The sequence below is a fragment of the Camelus dromedarius genome, chromosome 10, assembly GCF_036321535.1.
Source record: "Camelus dromedarius isolate mCamDro1 chromosome 10, mCamDro1.pat, whole genome shotgun sequence".
NCBI lineage: Eukaryota > Metazoa > Chordata > Mammalia > Artiodactyla > Camelidae > Camelus > Camelus dromedarius.
The window spans coordinates 67,796,620-67,819,387 of record NC_087445.1 but is presented as its reverse complement, the minus strand read 5'-3'; the positions used below and the strand labels follow the sequence as shown (position 1 = coordinate 67,819,387).

General features: G+C 38.3%; 2 protein-coding genes across 2 annotated transcripts in view; one reads left to right on the top strand and one right to left on the bottom strand.

Annotated features, from left to right (window-relative positions):
• The first annotated feature begins 7,896 nt into the window (after nucleotides 1-7,896).
• Nucleotides 7,897-22,768, top strand: part of LOC105092648 (olfactory receptor 1J4) — a 47,240-nt gene continuing 32,368 nt past the window's right edge. Inside the window, exon 1 of the mRNA XM_010984370.3 lies at nucleotides 7,897-8,557. Coding sequence (XP_010982672.3) covers nucleotides 8,065-8,557 — 493 coding nt within the window. The 5' untranslated portion in view covers nucleotides 7,897-8,064. The remainder of the gene's footprint in view (nucleotides 8,558-22,768) is intronic.
• On the bottom strand, nucleotides 15,376-16,320 carry LOC105092678 (olfactory receptor 1Q1). The gene has a single exon (XM_010984397.3). It carries the CDS (start codon nucleotides 16,318-16,320, stop codon nucleotides 15,376-15,378), a length of 945 nt encoding a protein of 314 aa, XP_010982699.3.

Sequence of the window (22,768 nt, the reverse complement as noted above, 5' to 3'; positions counted from 1 at the left end):
GCCAGAATGCATTTGAAGTTATATTTTCCATATTTCTATATGCTTTCTAATTGAGATACCTGGGTTCATATTTATTCTCTCTTTTCTTTCTCCCTTTTGATTATTTAAGTATATATTGTGTTATTCTATCCCTTCCTCTATTTACTTATTAATCATACATTGTTATTATTTTATAATTCTCTTCTGTGATTTATGTAGAGATTTGATCTTGCTTTTTCTTAACATTTTTAAATTGTAGTATAATAAACATGGCATGAAATTTACCATTTTAACCATTTAAAGTATACAATACAGTGGCATTTAGCACACTCAACACCACTATCTTATTCTAGAACCTCAAAAGGATACTCTGCAGAACATCAATGCAGTTAAGTAATTTGCAGGTATGAAAAAAATAATGATGAAGAAATCTATGAATAAATATGGAGGGACTTCCAGGACAAATTTTGAAGTGAAAACAGCAATGTGTAAAAGAGCATCTACAGCATGCTACTTTTTGTGTAAAAATAAAGGGAAAATAAAATATACATGTATCTGAACATTTGAGCAAAAAGAAACACAATAAGAATAAATCAGAAACCAATGAGACTGAGGAAGGGGGCCAAGATGGTGGAGTAGAAGGATGCTTGTAGCTCACCCTCTCCCAGAAACACACCAAAACTCACATCCATGGATCCACTCAGCCAACCAGAGCACCTGCAGAACTCCGACAGAACATTGCCCTCTTCAAAAGACAAAGATGTCAAAAACCTGTTTTATTCCTGCAAAGGTGTTAGAGAGATAAATAAATAAACTCCTTAAGGACCACAATAGGTAACTGATACTCCATAAGCCACAGTGCCAGAGATATATGAGCAAGATGAAGAAGCAGAGGAACTACTGCCAATTAAAAGAGCAAGAGAAATCCCCTGAAAGAATGATCAATGAAATAGACATTGATGGCCTACTAGATGAAGATTTCAAAAAAGGAGTGATCAATGTACTGAAGGAACTAAAAGAGATAGTGTTTAGAGATATAAAATATGTCAAAAATGAAATTGAAGCTATAAAGAAGAGCCAAGTAGAATTGGTACTCTCATTGGCTGAGATGAGAGCTGATCTAAAGGCTGTACAAAGCAGACTAGATAATGCAGAGTAATGAATAAATGACCTAGAAGACAGGACAACAGAATGCACACAATCAGAACAGCTGAGAGAAAAACAAATAAAAACTAATGAAAAAAACATAAGGGACCTATGGGATAATATAAAGCGTGCCAATCTATGCATAATAGGGGTTCCAGAAGGGGAAGAAAGAAGAAAGGGAATTGAAAAAGTATTTGAAGAAATCATGACTGAAAACCTCCCAAACTTAAAGAAGAACTCAGATATCCAAGTACAGGAAGTCAGAGGGTCCCAAACAGGAAGAACCCAAACAGACCCACACCAAGACATATCATAATCAAGATGGCCAGAGTCAAGGATAAGAAATGATCCTAAAGGCAGCAAGAGAAAAACAAAGAGTGAATTACAAGGGAACCCCCATAAGGCTCTCAGCTGATTTCTCTACACAAACACTACAGGCCAGAAGGGAGTGGCAAGATATATTCAAAGTCCTGAGTGAAAAAAAGATGCAGCCTAGGATACTTTATCCAGCAAGGCTATCCTTAAGGATAGAAGGAGAGATAAATATTTTCAAAGACAAGCAAAAACTAAAGGAGTTTAGCAACACTAAACCCATGCTAAAAGAAATATTGAAAGTTCTACTCTAAATAGAAAAGAAGTAGGATGCTACAAAAATGAGAAATTCATAACTGGAAAGGGGAAAACTACCATGAATTACAAATAGAATAAACACAAAATTATAACAGAAGACATCTAAATCATTAACAGTGGGAGAGGGAAGCAAGAAAATATAGAGTTTTTTTTTCTTTCTTTTTAAAATTTTTTGTTCTCAGTAGGATGGGTTTGAGATTATATTACTCTCTGTTTAATAAAAACAGTTATAGTAATGGGCTAATAGACTTACAAAAAAGGGTAACCACAAGCCAAAAACTTACAAGGGAGTCACAAAAACTAAATAAAATCCAAGAGAATACAAAGGAAAATTACCAAACCACAAAAGGAAGAGGAAAGGAACAAAGAGAAAATACCAAATCAACTGCAAAAATAAGTTCAAAATGGCAATAAACACACATCTATCATTAATTACTGTAAATGTTAATGGACTAAATGCTCCTATCAAAAGACATAGAGTGGCAGACTGGATAATAAAGCAAGAACCTTCAATATGCTGCATACAAGAGATCCACTTTAGGGAGAAGGACACATACAGATTGAGAGTGAAAGGATGGAAGAGGATATTCCATGCAAATGGAAAAGCCAAAAAAGCAGGTGTAGCAGTACTGATTTCAGACAAAATAGACTTTAAAACAAAGGTCATAAAAAAGGACATTTTATGATGATTAAAGGAGTAATACAAGATGAGGATATTACACTAGTTAATATATATGCACCCAATATAGTAGCACCTAAGTATATAAAACACTTACTAACAGAGATAAAGGGGGATATTGATGGGAATACAATCATTGTCAGAGATTTTAACTTGCATTAACATCACTAGACAGATATTCCAGACAGAAGATAAATAAGGCAACAGGGAATTAAATACTACAATAGAAAAATTAAAGTTGGTGGATATTTTCAGAGCATTACACCCCCCCAAAATAGGATATACATTCTTTTCAAGTGCACATGGAATATTTTCTAGATTTATCATGTACTTGGGCACAAAAGAAGCCTCAACAATTTTTAGAAGATAGAAATTATCTCAAGCATCTTTACTGACCACAATGCCGTGAAACTAGAAATCAACTACAGAGAAACAAAGGAGAAAAAAAGGAAAGCATGGAGATTAAACAATATGCTATTAAAAAACCAATGGGCCAATTATGAAATCAAAGTTGAAATTAAAAAACATCAGACAAATGATAATGAAAACACAACCACACAAATTTTATGGGATGTAGCAAAGGCAGTGCTAAGAGGGAAGTTTATAGTGATACAGGCCTTCCTCAAAAAAGAAGAACAATCTCAAATAAACAATCTAACCCACCAGATAAAAGAACTAGAAAAAGAAGAGCAAAAACACCCAAAAGTCAGCAGAAGGAAGGAAATAATAAAGATCAGGGAGGAAACAAATAAAATAGAGATTAAAAAAACCATAGAAAAAATCAATCAAACCGAAAGCTGTTTTTTTCAAAAAGTAAATAAAATCGACAAACCTCAGGTCAAACTCACAAAGAAGAAAAAAGAGAGAGCACAAATAAGCAAAATAAGAAAGGAAAATTGAGAAATTACAACAAATAACATAGAAATACAGAATATCATACGAGAATGTTATGAAAAACTGTATGGAACCAAAATGGATAACCTGGAGGAGATGGACAAATTTCAGTTTTTTCAATGTGGTGATCTACCTCCTGCTGTCTATTTTTTACTCAAAGACTTGTTTAAATCACGTATTCTGAGGATGATTGATAGTTTTAAAATAGATGAGGCAAAACAGCTAGATGAAATCCAGCAAAATGATGCAGTTGAGTGAGGGCTGGAAATGAGAAAGTAATTGGTGAGCAGAATGGAAACACAATGGCCATCAGAGTTGTCCCACTGCAGTATCATAAAGCCTCATGCCTTACAGTTAATTCAGCTGAGTTAAGATGTTTGGATTAATAACAAAACCTGAATAATTGCAGAAAGGATAAGTTATGAAAAATGGCTTCTTGACATGATGAAATGGGAATCAAGATTCCCTTAAGGTTTTTTCTTGCCTAACTATTGTCATTATGGAGGCTACGGTGGCCCCCAAAGGGTAGACCTTCCCTGCAGACACAGCTCTTTTCAGAATCTTTATGGCTTTTGCCTCCATGAGATATATGACATCAGGAAGGAGAAGAAGCAGACTCCTGAGCGACAATCTGAGTTGATAAAGGAAGGTACAAGGGCTCATCCCATTCTAATTAATATTTCATCAGGACAAAATTGGAGCCTCTTGGGGTTGGTAGGGTCCCAGAGTGAGTACATGTAAGTGAGGCTGCCTCACTGGGGCGAGCTGTTCTATAAGAAAGCTTTGTTATAGAAAATGACAAAGAAGGGAACCCCTAATTTTGTGAGAATGTGGAAAAGAAGGAATACAGCTCTACCCAGACTTTCTAACTTGAGTGTGTGATGTTAGATACAGAGAAAAGGTGAGATTAAGATTACATTGCACCATAACAGTAAACAGAAAGGGAACAGAAAATAAGAAATTGTAATCCTCTTGTAGAAAATAGTGTGATATTGGTACCAAAAACCCAAAGAATAGAATGAGGTACAAATATTGCAGTCAAGGGAAGCAGTGGGATGGAGGAATTGTCAATTATGACACAGAAAGATATGTTTTTGAGTGAAAAATGTGAAGGTTTAGATGGAGAATAAAGTCATGGAACCAGAGAGGGTAGGGACAGTTCACAGTTCCCAGGTGCAAGAAATCTGTGACAGAGGACCCAACTTTTGTGAGAATTTTGAAGATACATTCTTGAGACAGAGATAAAGAGGTTCAGATTTATAAATCTCAGATTAACCTTTGAGATTCATCAACACAGGGGAACAGACTAGAAATACAATTTAGCTCAAAAGGCATTATATTGGGGGGGGGGTGGTATAGCTTAGTGGTAGAGCACATGCCTAGCATTCAAAGGTCCTGGGTTCAATCCCAGTACCTCCATTAAAAAAACAAAACACATACATGTGTACACACACACACACACACACACACACCACAAACAAAAAAGAAGGCATTATAGAGAGTGTATTCCTAACATTTAGATATTGATAAAACAGTGAAGACTCATCTGTCCCTTGGTGCTTTCATCAAAGAAGAAAGACAAGAATCAGCATGATTAGGGTTTGACACTCAAGCTTTCTCCCTTCTTCATGACTCTGTACGTCCCTAAGGTACCAGGTGGGGAACTAGGAAACCTGAGATGTTTTTCTGTCTCATTCCAGGGGTCCTTCCTTTTGTTTTGTTCTTCTCCCATATTTCAGTTTAGTTTCCTATTCTGAGGTGTCCAAATCTACACATGTGTATATTTTCACCTCTCTCCTAAATGAACTATTCCTCTCTCTGTCTTCTCCCAACATCAGTATCCTCGATTTCTCAAAGTTGCCTGAACAGGATCCACAGAGCTCAGACTCTGATGAGAAAAATGTTAAGATACTGGAAAATGACAAAGCTGGAGCGATGAGTATAGAAGAAGTGAGCCAACAAGAGCAATACCACTGCTTATTACTGTTTTTGCATATAATTGATCTCAAAATACAGTTTTGCTTTGCTTGGAAGAAAACAGACTCCATGTGATTATATTCTTATCCTCATAATGGATAAATCTGTACTTTGACACCCTCTCCTTCTTGGAGACCATTTTCTCTCAATTTGTCCCCGTGAAGAGACTTATTCAATCTGTCTTCCTTCCATCTTGTCTCCTCGTTCACCTTCACCTATACCTCCATGTAAGTATCCGTGGGTGGCCACTGCCTTGAATGCATAATGGGGTCACAAGAGCTTATAGTTGGAGCTACATCCACTGACACAGAGAAGGATACAGGAAGAAATAAAGACAAAAGAAGACACACTGAAATACGCAAGTTTTATCTTTTGAGCTCCTGCTCAATATGTGATCTTTATTTTTTTTTTAAATGTACAATTTTACTTTCCCACCAGTAAAATGCATTAGATGCCCTGTAACTCCACAGTCTCATCAAAATTAGTATTTTCGGTTTTTAAATTTTTAATTTCAGTCTTTCTAGTTGGTGCGTAATAGTAACTGATAGCTCATGCTTTTCTTTTCTAATATAAATATTTTAAGCTATAATTTTCTCTTTAAGCACCACTTTAATAAAAATTTGAATTAGTTGTTTTAATTTTTATTCAAATGAAATATGAATTTTTAAATTCATATTTTCTGAGTTTTTAAACCATGTGTTGTTCAAACTGTGTTTTTAAAATTTTTCTGTGAATTAATGAAGTTAACAATTTAATTTCATTTGTTAAGAGAAGTTACTCTGCACTATTTCACGATTTTAGACATTTTAAATATATTGAGACATTTACTAATCCAACAAATGATCCATCTTGTTGAATGCTCCATTTCAACTTGAGAAGAAAATGTTATTTTGGGGTAGGATGATACACAAATGTTATTTAGCCCCAATTTACATCTTCTGTATTTCACCAATTTTTTTAATCTACCTTCTATGATTAACAGAGAAAAGTACTGACATTGCCAGTATAATTGTAGATTTGTCTATTTTCCTCTTCAGTTACCTCAGTTTAGACTTTGTCATAGGCACATATGTTTAGGATTGTCATTTCTTTTTGATGAACTGTCACTCTATAAATATGAAATATTCCTTTTCATTCCAGAAAATATTCCGAAGTCTGAAATCTAAATACCTTGATACTAATATAGTGATCTTTAGAGTAAAGAAAGCACCAAGAGCAATGTCCTTAGAATGGCTTTGATTCTTTATCTGAATGTTAGGAATATTCGCTTCTGGTGGGGTGGAACACTGGACTCATTCAAGAATAAATGCAACCATAGCACGTCATTTGGCTCTGCAGGGAAAAATATTTATGTAGTTATGCTGATGTAAATATTTTCCACCAATTTTCAGCATTTACTTGGAAGACTTACCTGTGGCTACAACTCATCTTTTGTATGTTTTCAATCTTGACAATATACAGATCAAGGTACAGCTTTCCAAAGTTTGGGAGGATGCAAGAGTGAGGAAGATAAGTGGATGGAATGTAGACTTAAGCATACCATTTAAAATGATAAAACCAGCTAATTGAAGAGCTGAAATCTTTGCAAAATTGGAGAAAGGAGGAAGAGGAGTGAGGATAATGTAAAAAAGTAAAACTTCATTTTTCAAAATAGAGAGCTGAAAGATATCTTAAGTTGATAAAACTGTTTCTTAGGTGTATAAGCAAGTAGCACATTTTTTAGAGGCATAGAGGTTTAAACCATCAGAAGAGGTAAAACTAAACATGGAGGTGTGTAAACTTAGGGTAAGAGAACTTTTCTTTTTATTATATGTTCTCTTACACTCTACTATTTTAAAATTATTTCTCTCCCATTCATGAAGAAATAGATCCTTATTGCTATAGCAACCTCAAAAAGTCACCTCTTCGTACCATGTAAATCTACCGGTAGGGAAAATCTAAGCTGAAAAGTCACGAGAATCTCATCCACTGGCAGATTGTATTATTCCTTGAAAATAAATCATTAATAAAATCAACGATTATATTCATCATTGTTACTCTCATCCCAGGTAGGTTCAGTTGACGTAATGGAACAAGAGAGCTCCCTGACCAAAAGAACAAAGTTGAGTTTCTGGACATCCAAAGCTAGGACCAGATCTTCACTTTAGTGCTCCATCAAAAGTGGAGACTCAGACATCTGGCTGGAGTCTTGACATCTTTCTCTTCTCTTTCCAACTCTGATCACTAGTGAAGTGTGGTGCTTAAGTCCAATAAAACTATCAAGGTTAAGTCCAGGTTTGTTGCTCAGATCCTCTAAGACCTTCAGTAGAGTATTCTCTTTGCTTTAATTTTCTCATCTGTACTATGAAATTGAAAGTAGATTCTACCATGTGGAATTGTTGTGAGGCTCAAATGTTTGATATTTAGTTTGCTCTCTAGCACGCAGCAAGCACCAAAGAAATTACGTGTTTAGTGATGCCCTCCTTGTTATACAGTGAATTTCACGAAAGCCGGGACCGTGTGTGATTTCATCCTATTGAGTATCAATAAAATTGAGAGATTTTCAATGGTCAATAAATGAACTTAGAATATACTAAAGAGTGGGTGGGTGAGTGGATGGATCCCAAAACAATGGCAAGGGAGAGAAATTAAAGAAAAAATCATTTTGGAAAGCTAGGGACATCCATGCAAGAGGAGTTTCCTAAAAGAGATCCCCGGGTAAATGTCAGCATTATTTGATCCTAACACTTGCTCTTTGCAGGTGATGTGGATCGTGTCTTATGGCCACTAGAAACAGGACAGAAGTAACTGAATTTGTCTTACTGGGCCTGTCCAGCTGGCCAGAGAAGCAACCTGTTATTTTGGAGATTGTCCTTACCATGTACCTCGTGGCCGTTATGGGCCATGCCCTATTAGTAATTGTTGCCCTCTCCGACCCCAAGCTTCAGACCCCCATGTATTTCCTGCTCAGCCAACTTTCCTTTATTGACATATTTCTGACAACCATCACTGTTCCCCAGATGCTGGTGCACTCACTGTCTGTGAATAAAACCATCTCCTTTAACTGCTGCATGATTCAGCTCTTCTTTTTTATGGCTGTGGGCAGCATGGAAGGCCACCTGTTGGCTGCCATGGCCTATGACTGCTATGTTGCTATCTGCGACCCCTTAAGATACTCGGCCACCATCAGCTGTCGCCTCTGTCTGCGCAACACGTTGATCTTGTGGGTGGTCGTCAGCCTCAACAGCCTCCTTTATAGTGTGTTGGTCACCCGTTTAACTTTCTGCGGCAATCAAATCACCCATTTCTTCTGTGACATCACCCCTTTGCTGAAGCTCTCCTGCACCCGACCGGTGGTCAATGAAATGCTAATATTTACCGAAGGTGTGGCTGTGGTGGTCAGCCCCTTCTTCTTCATTTTAGGTTCCTACGCCCGCATCGGTGTTGCCATAGCCCACATGCGCTCAGTTGCTGCCCTGGGCAAAGCCCTGTCCACTTGTAGCTCCCACATCCTGGTTGTGCTGCTCCTGTATGGCTCTGACCCGCATGTACCTCCGGCCATCGTCCAGCTATGACTTGGACCAGGATCGCCAGGTTGCCATCTTTTACACGATAGTTACTCCTATGCTAAACCCATTGATCTACAGCCTGAGGAACCAGGAGGTCAAGGGTGCTCTGCGAAGGCTTTTCAGGAAACTCTGCATCTCAGGAAACGTCCAACGTGATTCCCAGGCAAGTGAGAAATGTCAGCACATCTCCTGAACCCAAGGAGGAGCTAAGATCTAACTTGAAAATGCCTCACGTAGATGGATTACACTCCTAATAACTGGTGTGGTTCACACTCCTGTGGAATAATCTTCCCTGCTGGCTTCCTCTTGTTGAGATTTGGGAAGAAGTGAGTTCGTGAATAAGTCGTTCTGGTCCTCCACTGAGTGACCCAGAATCTCACCACGCTGGAAAAGAAAAGATATTTTAAAATCAGCAAACCTGAAATTCTCATCTTTCAGATCTAATATGGGACATAGGAGATGACTAAGCCAAACTATTACAAATCAGTATGGCCTGCAGAACTTTGATCACCTTAGCGAAGGCATGGCACGTGCTGCTTTCCAGAGAGAAGTCAAAGTGAGTTACAATACTGTCATCTAGAAGAGTGATTTTTGAGTAAACCATAGAGTAGCCTAAGCCTCTTGTAAAATTGGGACAATTTTGTGATCTCTTGTCATTCTCAACTCACAGTCATAAGAAGCAGTTCAATACGTGTAGTGGCCGAAATATTCCATCTGATCTTTTGTGTCACTGATAATAGAGACCAGAGGAGTCTTCACTCTAACACCAGGAGTAGGTGGTCAGATGTGGAACATATAGTAAGTAGAGCTCTTTAGACACACTGATAAACCAGCTGTAATGTGTGAAGGAAAAAGAAGAATTGAGGATGGACTGTGAAAATAGGTGGAATTATTATGCTGTTGATTTATTTGTGGAAGGTTCTGTGGAAGTGGAGGGCATGTGGATTTGGTTGGGTGGAGGTGTGCAAAATCAATAACTCTGTTTTGGCCGTGATAACTTTGTGGTGTCTATCCAAGTGGAGATGTTTAATAGGCAGTGGAATCCATAATTACTGAGGTTCATAGAGAGGTCTTATCTTAAGACAGAAATGTCATAACAAAATGTAGATGATATTTGAAACCACAAGACTGGATAAAATGGCCTAGTGAGAGAGTATAGAAAAGAGAACTATGAGCAGAGCCCTGAGATGGGGGTGCACTCCAACATTTAGAGGTCTGAGAGAGGAAGTAGCAAAGGAAAATGAGAAGTGGCCATCACTGGGAAGAAAGCAGGTAAGTTTGTCAGAATCCTAGAAAAGAATATTTCCAGAATATAGGAGTGATCACTCTCTCTCAAATAGAGATGAGAGGTCATTCATGGAACAGGTAACTGATTATTAGATTTTACAAGATATAAATTATTGAAAGCTTTGAGAAGGGCAGTTCTGTGAAGTGTTGGGGCAATGACAATTACAGTCATTTCTTGATAACATTGCAAGAAAGTAAGTGAAGGCTGTGATGATAGATATTTCTTCAGTATAGTATTTTTTTTAGGAGGTAGACAAAAAGTGGTGTGTACCTTGAAAAGGACACGAGTCGAGGGAGAATTTCTTCTAGTATTTGTAAAGACTAGTGACATTAAATATGTTTGTCTGCTGACAGAAATGATCCAGTATATAACGGAAAATTAATGATTCAAGAGAGAAAGTAATTAATTGCTAGAATAAAGTGTTTGAAAGAGGATGAACATCTGTGAAGGAGATGATTTTGTCTAGGAACTCTGACTGAAAAATGTTGTCTGTCAGATCAACAAACAAAGGATGCTACTGTCATCAAGCCATCAGCCCCCACCACTGCCCCCCATGGTGAGCCCTGAGGGGACTCAGGATGTGAAAGAACAGGGTACTGGCCTTAGATAGCTAGGTCCATATCAAAGGAATGATTTCAATGAGCCCAGACTCTTGCATCTTCCCATACAAAGAAAAGCACTAAGTTTATTAGAGTTGTCTGGTTTTCTTTAATTAAGCAATCTTTGGATGTTCTGACTACCTGGTTTTTGTTGCAAAACGCCTACATATCTTGGCTCCTCCCTTACCTCTTCAAGAGCAGTCCCTCAGAGCTAGCTGAGGCTGCCTTCCAGGCTGGAGTCCTCAGAAAGTTTGCCAAATAAAACACAATTCTCAACTTTTAGTCTGTGCTTATCTCCCCCCTAGTCAACAGAATCAAGCCATTTCTTCCCCTGCAACATAAAAGAAGTCAGGGCATGGGGATTCAGACGCAGGTGGGCTGGTGGATTTGATGGCAGGAAGACTTGAAGAGATTCCAACGGAGAGTAGTAGGAACTGGGTTGTTTTTGAGAATTGCAGAAAGACATGAAATATGCTAGCATTTGGGAAAGCAAAGTACTGGGAAATGTTATGGTAAGCCCCAACACTGCCAGTATTGAATGCCCATCTGGATACTTTGTTCACAAGTTTAAAATTAGTCAGATCAGTATGGTTAGGTGATACTCTCCCATAATATTCAGCAAATCAAGCACAGTCATGAATAAACAAAAGGCTGGTTTTGCTTAGGGCTGGGGTTTTGCCTGGTAGAGCAAAAGGGAACAAAAGAATTAAAGATGTTTACAAGAAGGTGTTTAGAGTGCTGGACCATAAAACGTATTCTTGTTAAAGTGAGAAGGAAAGGTTTAAGTTAGGTAGTAGACAATAAAGAATAATTTCAAAGGATAAGAGATCCCACTGGTGTCAGAGAACTGTTGGAGTTGGAAAACTAAATTAAATTAGGTGAAGGAATGGAAGCTGATAATGAGATGTTTAAAACTGAGATTTCACCAGTTGTTCAGTTATTTATAATGGCAGCATCTAGGATATGAGCACATAAGTCGGGGACTGAGAGGGGGTAAAGGAATAGATTGCTGAAGCTCAACAGTTCAGGAACTGAGAATCTAAGTTGTTAGTTACATAAGCCGTTTCTGTGGATAATTGTATTTCCAAAAGTAATAATTAAATAGTGGTGGAGAAATTTAGAGTATCAGATGTTGAAGTCATCAAGGAGTGAGGCAGGAACACCAGAAATTTTCCTTATTTTCTTCATTTAATTTTATTTTTCAAATAAACATTGTATATATTTAAGGTATACAGCATGATGATTTGATGTGATTACTAAGCTAATTAACAAGCTAATTAACATATCATCTCCTCACATAGTTACCTTTTTTGTGTGTGGTGAGAGCACCCAGAATCTAATCTCTTAGCAAATTTCTAGGATTCAATTCAGTGTTATTAATTATAACCCACAGGCTGTACATTAGATCTCTTGATTTATTCATTCTATATAACTACAATTTTGTATCCTCTGACTAACATCTACCCATTTCCCCAAATTCCCTGCCTCTGTAACCTATTTCTATGTATTTGACTTTTGAAGATTTCACATATAAGAGATGTCATGCAGTTTTGCTTTCTTTCTGTGGTCTGGCTTATTTCACTGAGCATAATGTCCTTCAGTTTCATCCATGTTGTTACAAATGGCAAGGTATCCTTTTTATTTTTAAAGGATGAATAATATTCATTGTGTGTATACTATATGCCACAATTCCTTTATCCGTTCATCTGCTGACCAACACTCAGGTTGTTACCACATCTTTTCACTTATGAATAATGCTGCAGTGAGCATGGGAGTGCAGATATCTTTTTGAGGCATTAATTTCATTCCTTTGTGTATATAGTGAGAAGAAGAGTTACTGGATCATGTGGTAGCTCTATTTTTAATTTTCTGGAGAACTTCTGTACTCTTTTCCATAGCAGCTGCGTCATTTTATATTCCCACCAACAGTGTAAAAGCGTTCTAATTTCTGCATATCTTCACCAGCATTTGTTACTTCCTGTCTTTTTGATAACAGCCGTTCTACCAGGTGTGAGGTAATTTCATTGTGGTTTTGATTTGCATTTCCCTAATGATTAGTGATGGTGAGCACTTTTTCATATACTTGTTGGCCACTTTGTGTAGCTTCTTTGGAAAAATTCTATTGCGGTCCTTTGCTCATTTTTAAATAGGATTATATGTTTTTGTTTTGTTTTGTTTTGTTTTGAGTTGTATGAACTCCCTACATGCTTTGGCTGGTAAATCTTATCAAATATATGGTTTGCAAGTATCTCCTCCATTACATAGTTGGCCTTTTCAATTTGTTGATTGTTTATTTTGATGTGCAGAAATTTTTGAGTCTGATATAGTCCCACTTGTCTATTTTTGCTTTTTGTTTGTGATTTGATGACGTAACCAAAAAAAAAATTTGCCAAGACCAATGTCAAGAAACATTTCCCCTGTTTTCCTCTGGGAGTTTTATAGTTTCATGTCCTATATTTCAAATCTTTAATTCATTTCAAATTAATTTCCATGGCTAGTATTAGCTAGGAGTCCAGTTTCATTCTTTTTGCATGTGAATATCCAGTTTTTCCAACACCAGTTATTCAAGAGACTATCCTTTCCCCATTGTGTGTTTTGACAACTTTGTCAAAGATTACTTGGCTGTCTGTGCTTGGGTTTATTTATGGATCTCTATTCTGCTCCAGTGGTCCATGTGTCTTTTTTTTTTTTTTTTTGCTAATACCATACTGTTTTTATTACTGTAGTTTTGTAATATAGTTTGAAATCAGGAAGTGCGATTTTCCAGCTTTGTTCTTTCTCCAAATTGCTTTGACTATTCAGAGTGTTTCATGGTTCCACACATATTTTAAAATTTGTGTGTGTATGTGTGAAAATGCCTTTGGAATTTTGATAGGGATTGTGTTGCATCTGTATATCACTTTGGGTAGCATCGATATTTTGACAATATTAATTCTTCCTATCCATGCACATGAGATATATTTCCATTAAATTGTGCTTGCTTTAATTTCTTTCATCAATGTTTTATAGTTTTTAGTGTACATATTTTTCACCTCCTTGGTTAAATTTATTTCTAATTATCTTATTTTTTTATGTTATTGTAAATAGGATTGTGTTCTTGATTTCCTTTTCAGATGGATCATCATTGGTGTAAAGAAATGCACCCCTTTGAAAGATAAGGGGCCATATTTATAATTACACTGAAACAATAGAAATAAGTAGCTCTTTTGTGCAAGCATGTGATCTCCCCAAAATTATTTTACTTAAAGAGGTCAGAACAAAAGAGAGTTCAGTAGCCCAAGGGAAAATGCTGAAGGGCTTAGTTGAAGGTGCTTCAGTTGTTAAGGGGATGGGCTCTGGAGACAGATACTAAGGATTAGAATTCCAGGTTCAGCATTACTTGCTGTGTGATTGTTTTGTTCCTACTGATAACCAGTGGGCTGGAGTGACACTTGTAATTCTTTTTTTTTTTAAGTATTCATTCTTGTATTTTTTTGTATATACATTTATTGAAGTATAGTCAGCTTACAATGTTGTGTCAATTTCTGGGTGTACAGCATACTTCTGATTGCAAGAAACCCTCAGCAGTTTGCTGAGAAGCTTTGAAAAAAAAAAAGTTTATTACTCCCAGGTCCCGGAAAGTACAAGGCACACCTGGGGTTGCCCAATGAAGTTGCAGATAGAGAGATGGAGAGAGCATGGGCTTGGGGTTCTGCTTTTGTTGGGGTTGAAGGTGGGGGCCCAAGGTTTCCCAGCTTCGCTCTTTATTGATGCATGTAAAGTCGTAAGAGAAGGGATTTTTTTAAAAAACATTGTTTATTAAGTTATAGTCATTTTACAATTTTGTGTCAAATTGCAATGTAAAGCACAATTTTTCAGTTATACATGAACATACATATAATCATTGTTACTTTTTTTTTTTTTGCTGTGAGCTACCACAAGATCTTGTATATATTTCCCTGTGCTATACAGTATAATCTTGTTTATCTATTGTACAATTTTGAAATCCCAGTTTATCCAGTCCTCTGTCAAGACATTGTTGCCTTCATGTTTTGGCTATTGCAAATAGTGCTGCTATGAACATTGGGGTGCATGTATCTTTTTGAGTTAGAGTTTTCTCTGGATATATGCCCAAGAGTGGGATTGCAGGATTATAGGGTAAGTCTATTTTTAGTTTTTTAAGGAACTTCCATACTGTTCTCCAGAGTGGCTGCACCTGGGATATGATTTTGACTGTGGTTCTGCCTATATGACATTTCTTATTCTTGTCCATTTTATTGAGCCTCGTTGCTTAGCCTTCTTGGAAGTTCATGAGTTTCACATATACTTTCAATAAACTTATTTCCTCCATGAATCAACCAGAATTGGTTTCTGTTGCCTGCATCTGAAAACTCGGAGAGTTACAATACTGGTGTTAAATGACAGGCCTAGAGACCACTCTCATCTGTAATTAAAACCATGCTTCTGTTTTACACTAAGTACATAGTTTTGTGTTCTTTGGGTTAAAAGGATATCCCTGGACAATATCCAGTGAAAAAAAACCATGATTATTTAGATAATTTAGATATTACTGGGACGTTCTAAAGGAAACGTATGTGAGGGACAAAACTGTTTCCCCAGGATCATAGATAAAACTTGGAACTATATTTGGGGGTTTTATCTAAATAAAGAAGTCCATATTCTCCTCATCAGTTTTCTGAAAGCTCCCTTGACATCTCCATTCCTCAGGCTGTAAATGAAGGGGTTCAGCATGGGGGTCACCACTGTGTACATGACCGTCAGGATACGACCCGTGGCCACTGAATAGCTGGCAAGGGGCCGGAAGTAGACCCATGAGAGGGTGCCATAGAATATAGCCACCACAGTGAGGTGGGAACTACAGGTAGAAAAGGCTCTCCACTTGCCCTTGGCTGAGGGACTCTGGAGGACCGCCCAGCTGATGCAGGCATAGGAGGCAATGATGAAGGCCAGAGCTCCACTGATGACCATAACTCCTTCTGTGTGAATCATCAAGGTGTTGAGTTGGGTGCTGGAGCAGGAAATCTTCATCAGAGGGTAGAGGTCACAGAAGAAGTGGGGGATCCTGTTATCCGCACAGAAGATGAGTCGGCCCATGAGAAGGGTGTGCAGCAGGGCATGAAGATGGGACAGGATATGGCACGTGGCCACCATCTGCGAACACAGCATTCTGGTTAGAATCATAGGGTAGCGGAAAGGGTGGCAGATGGCGATGTATCTGTCATAGGCCATCACAGCCAGGAGGAAGTTTTCCATGGCTGCAAAGCAAATGAAGAAATAAGTCTGGGCTAAGCAGCCCGTGTAGGAAATGGTCTTTGTAGGAGAGAAAATGTTCTGCAGCATCTTGGGGACCGTGGTGGAGGTGAAACAGATGTCTGCCAAGGCCAAGTTGCCGAGGAAGATGTACATGGGAGTTTGGAGGCGTGGAATAGAGATAATCAATATGATGATGGCAAAGTTGCCAGAAACGTTGACTGTGTACATGAATAGAAAAAGAAGAAAGAGCGGGACCTGCTCTTCCTGGTGGGTGGAAATGCCCAAGAGAACAAAATGGGATACACTGGTCCAGTTGGTATTGTCCATCTGTTGTCACTAAACAAAAAGATTACTATTATTATTATTGTTTTATTGAGGTGTAATTGACAAATAACATTATATTAGTTTCAGGTGTACAACATAAAGACACGATATTTATATGTATTGTGAAATGATCACCACAATAAGTTTAGTTAGCATCCAGCCCCGTACAGCATTACAAAATTTGTTTTTTCTTGTAATGAGGACTTTTAAGATTTACTCTCTTAGCAACTCTTAAATACACAATACAGGGTTATTAGCTGTGGTCACCATACTGTGCATGACATCCTCATGATTTATTTATTTTATAACTGGAAGTTTGTAATTTCAGACACCTTTCACCTGTTTTGCCAACCCTGTCACCCTCACCTCTGGCAACACCAATCTGTTTTCTGTATCTATGAGCTTGTTTGTTTTTTAATTCCATGTATAAATAAGATCATATTGTATTTGTCTTCATCTGGCTTATTTCATTTAGCATAATGCCCTCAAGTTTCATCCATGTTGTTGCAAATGGCAAGATTTCATTCTCTCTTTTTTAATGGATGAATAGTATTCCATTGTCTATATATACCACATGTTCTTTACCCATTCATCCACTGATGGACACCAAGTTGTTTCCATATCTTGGCTATTGTAAGTAATGCTGCAATGTACTTGGGAATGCATATATCCTTTAGAATTGGTGTTTTTGTTTTCTTTGGATAAATATCCAGAAATGGCATTGCTGGATGGTATGGTAGTTTTATTTTTAGTTTTTGAGAAAACTTCATGCTGTTTTCCAACAATGATCACTTCTGTAGACTTGGATCTCTGATCAGACTCTTTAGTTACTAACACTATTGTGCTCCAGTGTAAACCACATAAGGTATAATGGGGTTGATAAAGGAATCAAGTGCTTAATTATTTTCCAAAATAATGAGGTCTGGATTTTTCATTAACCTCACCACTGTCATCATAGTTAACATTTACAGGGCATTTACCCTGAAGCAAGGGCTTTGTTGCATTATCACATTTAATTCTTACTATAATCCCACAGGGTTATTATTATTATTATTATTATTATTATTATTATTACTATTATTCCAGTTTTACAAATTAGAAACTGAAGTATAGAAAGTTTAAGCTTATAAAGGGCAAAATCTGAATTTAAAGTTATATTTTAATTTTAACTCCAAAGGCCATGCTAGTTAACTCGACTCCCCAGTTAAAACCAGGACATCTTATTCATGGTAATGACTTGTTGATGGGCTACATAATCAAGGAAAATCTCTGTTAAAAGAGATTTCAGAGGTAATTTGGTTTAACAGTTTCTATTTTGGGGAACACATAACCGTGTGGTACCCAAAGACTTCTCAGACTACGCAGACATGGTTTTAGGAGAGTTAGCTACCAAATTCTCAGCTGTATACGTCTCTTTTCTAAAATCATTTTGCCTTCAAGGTATCACCTCCTGCATTATCCTGTCTCCTACTTAGTAAATAAAAGATTTGCTTTCATCCACCCCAAATCTTACTAGATGCATTGGCTCTGGATATAAAAATCTCAAAGGAGTCAAGTGAAGAGACAATCTGAACTATTCAGAAAGCGAATGACTTTACTGAGCAGATAACAAATCCATTTGAAGATCAAGGAGTTTCCAGTTCTTTGCTCTCAAAAAAAACAAAAGTTGAAGGAGACCTAATCTACTCATCAGCACAGCACTAAAAATAATTTTTGATAACATGCGACACTAATTTCCGTCATATTACTTAGCATTTAGTCCTCTATAATCTCACAGAACAAGTCCTTAAGAAATCTAAACATCAGTTAACGAAGAAGCAGTGTGCAGTGGCTAAAAGCTCTGACACTGGGCTAGAACCCTGGCTCTTTCATACAAAAGCCGTGTGACCTTGAGGAAGTCACTTACCTTTTATGAGGCTAGGTTTTCTCATCTGTAAAATGGGGGATTATTAGTAGCACGCCACTCATAAAGTTGTTATGTAGATTAAATATTTCCAAGCATTCAGTGAATACTGGCAATTAGTCCCATTAATTTTTCAGTGTTGTTCTGCACAGAGGCAATAGATTTTTCTAAAAGGACATTCTTTCTTCCACCTGGGTCTTTCCACTGTGAACCTGCTCCAGTTTGTCACTGTCTTTAAAATGTGGTTCCCAGAACTATGCAAAGTTCTTGTGTCTGGTTTTTCATCACAGGGTAATCATGATGGTTTGGTCTGGTCAATTCATAGTCTTTTGAATGGAGATTAGAGTAGACAGCCCACAAAGGCGCTGTGTCCATGGCTATCCCAAGAATTCTTAAACTTCACAATTAGGTTATTGGGAGAGAAAGTACAAATAATAAAGAACTGCCCCGGTGTAAGGCACTTCCACAAGCTTTATCTCATATCACCCCTGTAGCAATCCTGACACACTTCTAGCTGCATCAATCATTTATTATAGGGGGGAGGGTGTATCTCAGTGGGAGAACATGTGCTTAGCATGCAAGAGGTCCTGGGTTCAATCCCCAGTACCTCCATTAAAAAATAAATAAATAAACCTAGTTATCTGCCCCGCCCCAGCCCCCCTCCCCCGCCACAAAAAAAATTTATTATTCTCATTTCACAGGTGAGTAAACCAAGGGTTAGGGAAGTGAAGTGATTTGCTCAGCATAACTCAGTGTTAAGTCGTCCGGCTGGACTTCACACTTATGTCTGGATACCTTGAGTGCTCGTACACGCCTGGCTGCACCACACTGCCCACTTCATTTTCCTTAGCCTCTGCCTCATGGAAATGGGTTTATTCATTACTCTGGGTCTGTCTGCTTTCATACCCCAAGTTAACGGATGTCACCATGGAAGCACTTGGGAGATTGAATATTAGGTTTTTCAATGACAAGAATATGAAAGTTTATAATATGCTAATGAACTATTCTGAACTGATTTCAGTACGTTATGGTAACGAATGAGGACTGGGAGCTGTAGCCACATTTACTGAGCACTTATATAAACCAGGCATTGTTCTGAGACCTTTATGTATGTGTTTTTCATTTGGTGATCACAGCAATTCTCATCTTCATTTTGTAGATGAAAAAATTGAAACTGAGAGGGGTTCTGCGACATGCCCAAAGCCACAGAGTTGGTAAGTGGTAGAACTGATAGTTGAATTCAGTTCCATCTGACATTAGCGTCCATGCACTTGACATTAGGCTCTGCCATCTCTGAAGCTCTCCCTGACTGTCCCAGTTCCTCCTTCCTTGTTTCTCCCTTTCCCACTGAGCTATTGTGTGCATTTGGCCAGCGATCAATTTCTATCATATTTTCTTCTAGTTTAATCCTCATTCTTGAACTTGAGAGTAGATATTATTGTTCCCATTTTCAGATTTTTCACCCCACTTCACCCATTTAACGTTTGTGTTTCATTCTCTTCCTGCACTTGGTTCCCCGTTGTTAATCTGTCATTGTAACTGGACTCTCCAAATTGGATCGGGTGGCCCTGAGTTTATGGTTTAGGAAACATGGGATGGCTGGTCTCACTTCTTAAGGACGAGGCTGAGCTCTGCTTGATAGCTGGCTATGCCTGTCAGCTGGGGCAATGTCCTTATAGCTCCTACGACAGCTGTACTGAAGCTAGAGCGAGCCCCAGAGGTGATGAGAGGGTGAGCTTTCTGGAACCTTGGAGTCCTTGTCTCCCTTGTAGCTGGCAGAGATCATCCTGCCTGACCTGTAGTATAGTGTGTCATCTCCTTATGGGCAGAGGATACTAACACGGTGTGGGGAAGGGGCTGGGAAGCCAAAAATGGGGGGCTTCTTGAGAAGACTCTTGCTTCATATAAGGATGTAGATCAAGAAAAAGCAGTGGGTTGTGCAGAAATGGATCTTGTCCCAGGAATTGGAAGATCTGGGCTTTGGCCCCAGGTCTGCCACTAACATATTCTCTGAGACCTTGGGAAAATCACTTCACTCTTGGGGACCTCAGTTTCTTCATCTGGGAAATGGGAAGAATAATATCTGCTTTCAATCCAGAGGCTTTATATTAAAAAAAAAAGCAGAAAAGACCATGGACATAAGAGCCCTTTACCAAGTCTTATGAAACAACGAGAAGTTGTTTGTTTTAAATTTCTGTTGGAACTTGGGTTTCTTTCTAGAATACATCCCCATAACTTCTGACAGTCTGATCCATAGATTTCCCTGATAAAAGAGTTGCCTCTCATGCTAAAGAGACCTTTGTAAATAAAAGAGGCACTTGGCTAACATGACTTAGTCTATTCTCCAAATTTCTCTGATCATTAATTGTCAGAAGTGGACAGAAAAGTCTGGGTCAGTTATTAAACATGACAAAGTAGACAAATAGGTCCAGAGGCTGATTTTTGCATCATTCAGACCTGATTACCTACAATACCTCCCCAACGAATTGAGTTCTCTGTAATTCCATTCAGTATTTTCTTTATGGCTCAGGGAAGGGAACACTTGTGACTATGTAATCATTCATTCTTTTTCGTGGCTTGGTTTCAATGAGGGGAGGTAGGAGAGTCCACAAAGACACAGAATATCTGAGGATGGGGCAGGGAAGAGATACTATAAGGGAAAGAAAAGACAAAGGATGACTTGGAGAACCCAAGACAAATGTCACAAGACACACAATACTGTGTGTGAAGGATCAAATTTGAGAAAGATTGTCCTCTGTCCAGAAATTATGGAGAGCCCGTGTAGGACCTGTCTGAGGTGCTATTTGAGTGTGCGGTCCTGAGCAGACACTCACCTCACCATGGACCCTGGCCGGGCTGGAATGGGCTGGACTTGGCACCAACATTGTCCCTTAGGCAGCCTGTGTCCTACTGTTTTGGCAGCAGCTCAGAGCTGGCCACTCAGGGAAGACGGAGGTTTCCCCACACAGAAGAAAGGAAGGGAACGGGGAGGGAGTGCAGGGTTAGAACAGCCAGAATCCTGGGGGCGTTTCTGCCTGTCAGGGCAGGAAGGCATGTCTGGGAAAGATGCCAGGAGGTTTTTTATTACATGCTTCTGTGTGAATTCCATGGTTCTCACCAACACGTAGTCCCAAGTGTGTCATTGTCCAAACTCACTGCCTTCCCTGGGGAGTGGGGCCCATGAAACAGTGCTTCCAATATTAGTATTAATATTGTTATTAGTGACTGTGGCTTGGCAGCTGGGTGGATCCCAGGAGGGTGATCAGGACCTGGGGGATCAGCCTGGACGTGGGGTTCTCTGACGTGTGCTCCTAAATTTGACTTTGAGGAGGAATCCCAGAAAAACCTAGATATGGTCAAGGCATGGATGGGGTATCTCCTTGCCTGAGTCCTTGAAGATGTAGCCTCTTCCGTTCCTTTCAAGCAGCACACACGTAGCAGTGAAACGTGCATCAAAGGAAAAGTGAGAGTCTGTTTCTCCCCTCCCCCCTTCCTTTCCAGGGATAATCGCGGTCAATGTTTTGACTTGTACCCATTCAGACACTTTCTATGCACATATGTGTGTATAATTTTGTTTTTATAAAGATGGGATTATTTGTTTTTGTATTTTCTTTGTTTCTCTCATCAATATGTCATGGACCTTCTCTGTCATGATGAGATCTACCTCATTATTTTTAAAGTATTTCATAGATTATTAGATGTACCACAAGTAGTGCACATTTCCCTACTCATTCCATTTGCCTCCTTTTTTTGGTGGGCGGAGCTAGTATAAAGGCAGTGCTTCACGGCATCTTTGTTGCATCTATTTTCCTATAACTGGAAATGCTAACTGGAAGTATTGCTGGAGGAATTTTAAAAATATTTTTTGACCATTTTCGTTTTTTCTTCTTTGAATTTTCCAACTATATTCTTGCCTGTTTCTTTTTTTCTATGTGGTTGCTGTGGTTTTATTACTGATTTGTAGGGGTTATGCTGTGATTGAGAAATACTCTCTTAGGTTTTCCTGCTTGATTTTTCTCATCACTCTCTAATTGCTCTCAGCATCCAGCTTGCATGGATGTTTTCCCTTTTACTTACACTCTCTTCATTCTGGGAACACAAGTTATTAATTTCCCCAGAATATGAAAAAGGACATTTCTTATCATCTCTCATATCAGTCAGCTTTCAAATATCTGGAACTCACATGGACACAGACATCATTCAATGCGTCAAGTTGGCAATAATAATAAGTTACATGTTGAGTGTTTGCTATGTGTTAGGCATTCTATTTAAAGTGCTCAAATGCTTTTATATCTTTCAATCCTCACAGTAACCATACAAGTTACCCCCATGTTCATTGCAGCATTATTCACAATAGCCAAAATATAGAAACAAGCTAAGTGTCTGTCAATGGAAGAATGGATAAAGTGTGGTATATATATAAACAATGGAATATTACTCAGTCATAAAAAGGAAGAAAATCCTGCCATTTGTGACAACATGGATGGGCCTTGAGGGCATTACACTGAGTGAAATAAGACAGACAGAGAAAGACAAATACTGTATGAT